The sequence below is a fragment of the Hyperolius riggenbachi genome, chromosome 9 (assembly GCF_040937935.1).
Source record: "Hyperolius riggenbachi isolate aHypRig1 chromosome 9, aHypRig1.pri, whole genome shotgun sequence".
NCBI classification, from domain to species: domain Eukaryota; kingdom Metazoa; phylum Chordata; class Amphibia; order Anura; family Hyperoliidae; genus Hyperolius; species Hyperolius riggenbachi.
The window spans coordinates 299,250,311-299,259,529 of NC_090654.1; the positions used below are offsets into that span (position 1 = coordinate 299,250,311).

The following is a 9,219-nucleotide window of genomic DNA, read 5'->3' on the forward strand; positions in this document are numbered from 1 at the left end:
TGGGACGGGCCTGCGGATGGGGCGGCGCTGGGATGGGCCTGCGGAGGGGGGCGGCGCTGGGACGGGCCTGCGGATGGGGCGGCGCTGGGATGGGCCTGCGGAGGGGGCGGCGCTGGGACTAGACCTCTGCAGTGTCAGAGGGAGGGGTGGGGGTGTCTTGGACCACCACACAGCTGTTCCCTTACATGGAGATCCAGGAACCAAGATACTCATAATGCTTTCTGCTGCAGAACAATTGTAAGTATGTCACAACATATCTGAGAAATGTAACACAGCAGCTCTCACAAGCGGGAGGTGGGGGCCAGGTACATTCCTTCACCTGTATGAGCGGAATTCACCTTTCAGCGGATATTACACCAGCGGAGTCCCTGAGACATAAAACCGCTAGATAGCCAAACGCTGGGAAAAAAAAGAGAACATGGTCATGTGCCAATACCTGTGTGAGAAACGTCTGATAGAAGCAGCCACCCACACCCTGTGCAGCATATTATTATTATTAGCATATACTGGTTTGTGGGCAGAGAAGTTAAAAGTGTGACACTTTAATGTTTTGTGTTCTGTGGAAAGGGTTCAGAGGCTTTTGTGGGGTTTTATTGCTGTCTGTGTCTCCATTGGAAGGATTTCGCCTCCTACCTCCTGTTACAGAAATCAGACACTCTGTTATGAAGTGTCACTGTGTGTGAATGAGAGACTGGTGTCCAGTATTATGCAGTATTAGGCCTAGGCAGTGAGGATGGGGGACGGGGGTGATGGAAGTACCATCAGAGGTTGTGATGTTGGGCGGGGGGGGGACATTACGATTTCAGTGTTGCCCATGTTGAGTTTCAGAAATCGGGAGGCCATGAAGGAGGCAATTGCAGCGAGACAGTCAGGGGCTGTTGGAGGAGCCAAGTCAGGAGCAGGAGGCAGATGTGGGCATTGTGGTGGTATTGGAAGCCAAGGAACCGATGAGCTGGAAAAGACCACAAGCTTAGCATGCAAGTGATCTCAGGACAGTAAGCCGTGCCCTGGGAGTGGTCATGCTGCTTCCATCACAGCCTTATCACACAGGCACGGGGTCTCACAACAAAGTATAATAAAAAAAATTTCATTGATCATCATGGCAATGTTACTAATCAGCAGTCTGGGGGCAGCTGGGGAGGAGGAGCCACATTACACTCCATGCGGCCCTCTCTGGAGCCGAGAACAGACAATAGACACTAACACACAGCATCTTATATAGCAGCAGTGCCCATGTACCATGCCGATAACTGCCACGGCTGGTTGCCATGGGTTACTCACTGCTGTGGTGTCAGGTGAAGGTCCTGTCTGGAGCTGAGAACAGACAATAGACACTGAGACACAGCATCTTATATAGCAGCAGTGCCCATGTACCATGCTGATAACTGCCACGGCTGGTTGCCATGGGTTACTCACTGCTGTGGTGTCAGGTGAAGGTCCTGTCTGGAGCTGAGAACAGACAATAGACACTGAGACACAGCAACTTATACAGCAGCAGTGCCCATGTACCATGCTGATAACTGCCACGGCTGGTTGCCATGGGTTACTCACTCAGCCCACACCCATGTGCCATACCACAACAATGTATACCGTTATGTTCTACACAAGAGTATGGAAACCAACAGCAAGTTTCTTCCTTGCTAAATAAATGTTAACTTTGGAAGAAATGTATCCAAAATGAGAAACAACCAGTGAGAGGCGCTACAGAGAACACAGTGACATAGCCACAGATTTCTATCACAAGGCCAGGTTCAGAACTCACGCGCTATAATGAGGCTGGGCATAGACATTCATACAAAGCCTGCATGCAGCAAGTCAGAATAATGTGATCCGTTACAACGCAATACTGTGAACAGGCCCATAGAGCTGTATGACAACTGATACACTGTGAACTGGCCCATAGAGCTGTATGACAACTGATGCACTGTGAACTGGCCCATAGCATTGTATGACACAACTGATGCACTGTGAACTGGCCCATAGCATTGTATGACACAACTGATGCACTGTGAACTGGCCCATAGCATTGTATGACACAACTGATGCACTGTGAACTGGCCCATAGCATTGTATGACACAACTGATGCACTGTGAACTGGCCCATAGCATTGTATGACACAACTGATGCACTGTGAACTGGCCCATAGCATTGTATGACACAACTGATGCACTGTGAACTGGCCCATAGCATTGTATGACACAACTGATGCACTGTGAACTGGCCGATAGCATTGTATGACACAACTGATACACTGTGAACTGGCCCATAGCATTGTATGACACAACTGATGCACTGTGAAGTGGCCCATAGCATTGTATGGCACAACTGATACACTGTGAACTGGCCCATAGCATTGTATGACACAGCTGATGCACTGTGAACTGGCCCATAGCATAGTATGGCACAACTGATGCACTGTGAACTGGCCCATAGCATTGTATGACCACTGATACACTGTGAACTGGCCCATAGCATTGTATGGCACAACTGATGCACTGTGAACAGGTCCATAGAGCTGTATGACACAACTGATACGCTGTGAACTGGCCCATAGCATTGTATGACACAACTGATGCACTGTGAACAAGTCCATAGCATTGTATGACACAACTGATGCACTGTGAACTGGCCCATAGCATTGTATGGCACAACTGATGCACTGTGAACAAGTCCATACCATTGTATGACACAACTGATGCACTGTGAACTGGCCCATAGCATTGTATGACACAACTGATGCACTGTGAACAAGTCCATAGCATTGTATGACACAACTGATGCACTGTGAACAAGTCCATAGCATTGTATGGCACAACCGATGCACTGTGAAATAGCCCATAGAGCTGTATGACACAACTGATGCACTGTGAACTGGCCCATAGCATTGTATGACAACTGATGCACTGTGAACAGGCCCATAGAGCTGTATAACACAACTGATGCACTGTGAACAGGCCCATAGCATTGTATGACACAACTGATGCACTGTGAACAGGCCCATAGCATTGTATGACACAACTGATGCACTGTGAACAAGTCCATAGCATTGTATGACAACTGATACACTGAACTGGCCCATAGAGCTGTATGACACAACTGATGCACTGTGAACTGGCCCATAGAGCTGTATGACACAACTGATACGCTGTGAACTGGCCCATAGCATTGTATGACACAACTGATGCACTGTGAACAAGTCCATAGCATTGTATGACACAACTGATACGCTGTGAACTGGCCCATAGAGCTCTATGACACAACTGATGCACTGTGAACTGGCCCATAGCATTGTATGACAACTGATGCACTGTGAACTAGCCCATAGCATTGTATGGCACAACTGATACACTGTGAAATGGCCCATAGAGCTGTATGACACAACTGATACGCTGTGAACATGCCCATAGAGCTGTATGACACAACTGATACGCTGTGAACATGCCCATAGAGCTGTATGACACAACTGATACGCTGTGAACAGGCCCATAGCATTGTATGACAACTGATGCACTGTGAACAGGCCCATAGCATTGTATGACAACTGATACGCTGTGAACTGGCCCATAGCATTGTATGGCACAACTGATGCACTGTGAACTGGCCCATAGCATTGTATGGCACAACTGATGCACTGTGAACTGGCCGATAGCATTGTATGACACAACTGATGCACTGTGAACAGGCCCATAGAGCTGTATGACACAACTGATGCACTGTGAACTGGGCCTTAGGTGTACTCTTATCCAATAGATACAGAAATTCTGGTATCATTTGAAAGTCAAGAGAGGCTGATGGTTTGCTGGAGGCTGGAGCCGATACCCATTCTCAGTGAACAGTATTTGCAGCAGAAATGCGCAGACTCTGGGGGTTCAATGTTGGCGTTCAGTCCAGAGATCGGCTTTGCGCTCAGTGGACGGTATTTGCAGCATTTTGTGGTCATTTCACAGGCATTCCGCAGGAAATGACAACGCAGCCGGCACACTAAACTAGATGTTGTGGCAACAGAAGCATGGCCTCCATTCAGGAGATTTTCAGAGGCCTGTGTAAATCTAGCCCTGAACTGAGGGGGATATGAAGGCTGCCATATTTATGCCGAGGATCAGCAGGACAGCCAGGCAACTGGTATTATGTAAAAGGAAATAAATATGTCAGCCTCTATATCACTCTCACTTCAGGTGTCCTTTAAGGCAGAGTTCCCCAACCCTGTCCTCAGGGCCCACCAGCAGTGTATGTCCTGCAGGAAACCACAGACATGAACAGGTGAGGTCATTAGTGTTCAGCTCCCTCTGTGGATCTCTGCAGAACATGCCCTGTTAGTGGGCACTGAGGACAGGGTTGGGGGAACACTGCTTTAAGGTATGTACACAAATGAGATAAAAGTCAGCTGAAACAAGCGATAAGCACAGCTTCAGCGGATGATCATTCACCTTTGTAATGTGTGTACAGTGTATGGCCACTTAGCAAGAACCAGAGATAAACACAAACATCTATACTTACCTAGGACTTCCTCCAGCCACCTGTGGGCTCCCTCCTTATCCTCTCAGGCTGCTGCGTTCTCCCGCAGTGTGGCCCGGTAAATTCCCCAGTTGTGCATGTGCGGTCCCAGCCACGTGCGCACCCTGATCGTGGTCCCACGTGTGCTGGAAGCGTTCCGTGCATGCGTGGTTTGACTGTGACTGCGCTTGCACAGGAAGCTCCCAGCCATAGGATCACAATCTGGGGGGGGGGGGGGGGGGGGGGTTGGGTGCGCACCCAGGACCCAGCAGTGGAGAGTGACTGGGCTAGACTGAAAACTCCACTGCAGGCCCAGGAGTAGGGCGAGAGAGTTCACAGCATACAGGTGGCTGGAGGAAGCCCCAGGTAAGTTTAAAGGCCCGGTTCACACTGGAAGGATCAAAAACTGTGTAAACTTTTTATTGGGCATCAGTTTTTGATCCTTGACCCTCTGTCCAAAAAACAGTGTCGTCCCCCCCCCCAAAAAAAAAAAAAACTTTCGGTCTATTTGAGGGAACTAACCAAAGGGATCCATTCCAACGGGGCACTGTGTGGCCCGATACGATTGATTGGCATAGGATCCTTTCCAGTACGGTCTGCTAAAACGGAAGGGTTTTCATGGCGATGTGAACTGAGCCTTAAAGAGACTATTAGTAGCAGTAGGGTATTGTACCGTGTTAGCCATCAGTAAAAGCAAGAAGTCTTAAATCAGGATGATACCATTTATTGGCTAACTACAAAGAATAAGAATAAGCAAGCTTTCGGCCTTGTAGCCTTCGTCAGGCTTACAGGATGTAATGTAGTTAGCCAATAAATTGTATCATCCTGATTGAACACTCCTTAGTAGCAACAGAATGCATTGTTAGCCTGAGGGCTAGCGGTGTGTCAAATCCCTGATGAAAAACAATAACCACAAGTAAGCTTTTCCTATTGGCTGCTTCCCTACAGCTACACAGACACAAGATTATTGTTGCCCAGGACGATTGTGTATCGTTATCTTGGTACAATCTAGCATAGGTCTCACAGAGTCACTGAGCCAGATCCCTAAATGACTCTCAGAGATGCTCTCCATAGAGCAGGCATCCACCTTCGGCCAAACTGCCTTTCTGTGCAGGGCTCCATCATTTTGGGTGACAGGATCTGAGCCTCGAGGGGTCGATCACACCAAGGGCGTTTTTGCCCTTTTTTCAAACGCGGGAGATTTTCAAAATCGCCCTAAGAACGCTTGTGCAATGATTCCCTAGGAGTTCACCTCTGAGCGGGTCGTTTCCGATCCCCTCAGAGAATCGCTGCTTGGGCCATTTCTGAGGTGATTCCGCCTCAATGGAAGGTATAGGAAAACCGCAAAACGCTCACAAAATCGCTTTGTGCAGCGATTGCGTTCACATTTTTCAGAATACATACATTGTATTTATTCTTTTCCAGGTCAAAGAGTTCACTTCCTGACTCACATGAGTGAGTGAATTACAAAACCGCTCAGGGAAAACGTTTAGAAAACCGCTTAGCACAAAAACAAAATCGCCCACCCAAGCGCCGGGAATCGAAAAAAAAAAAGTCTCAAAAACCGCCCAACGCTAATGGCCACGCGAACGGAACGCAATGTAAACAAGGCGTAATGGAGATATTTCATGCTTGTGGGACTGTATGGTCAAAAAGCTTCTCCCCAAGAGAAATATGTCGCTGTTATTCATTGGATATCTGATATATCAGCCTGACTGACCCCTTTGAGCGCATTGAGCATTAGCCTAATTAAAAGCAGCAGTCCAGTCACACAGCAATAACATTCTGCAAGCAAAGAATTGAACAGAGCAGGCAAATCATTAGCATTATATAATCATACAATTACCCTAATTGAGAAACACTTTGAAGTTAGATTTGTCTGCCTGATAGGACCTCTAGCCCTGCAGCAGTACACCTTGCAGCTAATTAACCAATTGCTTATTTATCCAGAGCCTCAAACAGAAGAGCCCAGTAGGAGAATAGGGCTCTGACTTACCATTCAGTCCATTAGGGATACTCCTGTGGTGGGGCAAGGTGGACAGGTCATCTGCAGACCTCCTGATGCTTCCAGACGTACTACTCTCCACTGCTTTCGGGTGATGATGGTGATCTGGGCTCCCAGCGCTGCCCGTGCTGGAGGTACTACTGCCATCTCCCACATCCCTGGTACCAGAACTTCCATTGAGGTTGGTGAGGCTGGTCTGGCTGTCTATGGAACTTCTTGAGCCTGCCCCGTTCCTCTCCTCGTCCAGCATTAGGACAATCTCCTTCAGCTCCAGGTTGTCCCTCAGAAGAGCCTCCTGCTTGGCCTCCAGCTCCTTCAGCTTCTGCTGGTAAACCCCCACCTCCTTCAACATCGTGCTGGCTGTATGCCTGCCGAACCTCTGCCATTCCCTGGACAGCTTTTTGCCCTTCTGCCGGTCGTCGTCCAGGAAGCAGCAGAGTTCCCGGAGCTCCTGGTTGTCGTCCTGAAGTTTTTGGTTGACTTCCTTCAAGCCCCTGATCTCGTGCAGGTGGAGCTGCAGCCTCCGGTTCACGTCCTTCATCAGATTGCCATGCTCCACCATCAGGTTCATCTTCTCGGTGTCCACCTTCCTCAGCCGCTTCAGGAGATCCTCCTTGGTCCACCTCAGGAGTTCCTCATCTGGGATCTTGTTGAGGTCCTCCGAGGACCCTCCTTGAGAATGTTTGGCCATGGCAGATGCTAGGCGTAAAAAACAAAATGAAGCGAAAAAAAGGGTCCACCGCCAAGATCAAAGTCCCCTTCTGCCAACTAGCATCCCTGAGCTGCTACAACACATGCGAGCCACCAACCTGGTCCACAGGGCTCATTCATTGCTGGTGGCAACTTGTGTGCAAAGGGTTCTTCAAGGGTGACCTCCCTCCACCAGCACAGTTACTCCAGAGGGCTCCGAGCAGATCCTCCAGCTCAGCCAGGATCTCTGCTCTCTCTCCAGCTCTCCTCCCCTGCCTGTCCTCCACCAGCTCTCCTCCCCGTCCTGCCTGTCCTCAGTGCCAGCCTTTTTTTTCCCCTTCTCCTCCTGTATCCAACCAGCTTTATTGACAGTCACCTGGCTTACAATCCAAACTAGGTCAATGTTCTGCACGTTCTTCTCCAGTTAAAAAATAACAATCTGTCTGGAGAGATCTGCAACAAATGTTACAAGTTGGTGGCTTTGTGACGCACTGGCTTGTTTGTGTGCATAATATTTGTAGGCACAGGAAGCAGACATGTTTGTTATTCTATTTAAATAACAAATTCAAACACTTCACTTGTCAGTTTTATTGGCTTCAGGGCTGGAATATATCAAAACTCGCAAGAGCAGGAAATTAACTTCCGATTTATATTTTACATACCAACGAAGGGGAGCTTACATACCAAATAGATACATGTATCCAAGTCCGGATCGCTGCAGGCTGACTGTTGCAGACTGACTGTTGCAGGATGAGTGTTGCAGGCTGACCGTTGCAGATGAGTGTTGCAGGATGACTGTTGATGACTGTTGCAGGATGACTGTTGCAGGATGGCTGTTGCAGGATGACAGTTATTGACACCGTGTAGCTTTACAATACCCATATTTCTTGTTGTTTCCCTTCTCTCCTTTGTAAGGCAATGTTTACAGAGCTGTTGCATTGCATAGTTCCATAGTTATGCTTCATACACACTTGAGATAAAAGTCTTTGGAAAAGGCAAGATCACAGACCAATCTTACCCCCTTCCATGTAGTATGAGAGCCATACTCTACACAGTCTATTCTATGGAGCTGCACTCCCCATCAGACAGAAACCCTTGCAAGATGCTGCACACACAGATGCTGTACACACTCAAAAGATCATTATCTGCAAAAGATCTGTTCCTGCAAAATATCCATTCCTGCAAAATGCATTCATAGTCTATGAGATCTGCAGATCATCATACACACTTGGTTTAACAGACAATTATCTGCAGATCATCTGCAGATCACATCCACCAGGATGGATTTTCGGATCTGCAGATGATTGCCAGATATGCAGATGAAGTCTGTTAAACAAGGTGTGTATGATGATCTGCAGATCTCATAGACTATGAATGCATTTTGCAGGGATGGATATTTTGCAGTAACAGATCTTTTGCAGATAATGATCTTTTGAGTGTGTACGGGCATCTTTGTGTGCAGCATCTTGCAAAGATTTTATCTGATGGGGAGTGCAGCTCCATAGAATAGACTGTGTAGGTTTGGCTCTCATACTACATGGAAGGGGGTAAGATTTCTGTCTGATGGGGAGTGCAGCTCCATAGAATAGACTGTGTAGGTGTGGCTCTCATACTACATGGAGGGGGGTAAGATTTCTGTCTGATGGGGAGTTCAGCTCCATAGAATAGACTGTGTAGGTGTGGCTCTCATACTACATGGAAGGGGGTAAGATTTCTGTCTGATGGGGAGTTCAGCTCCATAGAATAGACTGTGTAGGTGTGGCTCTCATACTACATGGAAGGGGGTAAGATTTCTGTCTGATGGGGAGTGCAGCTCCATAGAATAGACTGTGTAGGTGTGGCTCTCATACTACATGGAAGGGGGTAAGATTTCTGTCTGATGGGGAGTTCAGCTCCATAGAATAGACTGTGTAGGTATGGCTCTCATACTACATGGAAGGGGTAAGATTTCTATCTGATGGGGAGTTCAGCTCCATAGAATAGACTGTGTAGGTGTGGCTCTCATACTACATGGAAGGGGTAAGATTTC

At 47.9% G+C, this 9,219-nt stretch overlaps 1 protein-coding gene across 1 annotated transcript in view; it reads right to left on the reverse strand.

The window, feature by feature from the left end:
• CCDC85C (coiled-coil domain containing 85C) overlaps positions 1–7,490 on the reverse strand; it is a 291,835-nt gene extending 284,345 nt beyond the window's left edge. Inside the window, exon 1 of the mRNA XM_068254794.1 lies at positions 6,492–7,490. Coding sequence (XP_068110895.1) covers positions 6,492–7,191 — 700 coding nt within the window. The 5' untranslated portion in view covers positions 7,192–7,490. The remainder of the gene's footprint in view (positions 1–6,491) is intronic.
• Between the last annotated feature and the right edge of the window lie 1,729 nt (positions 7,491–9,219).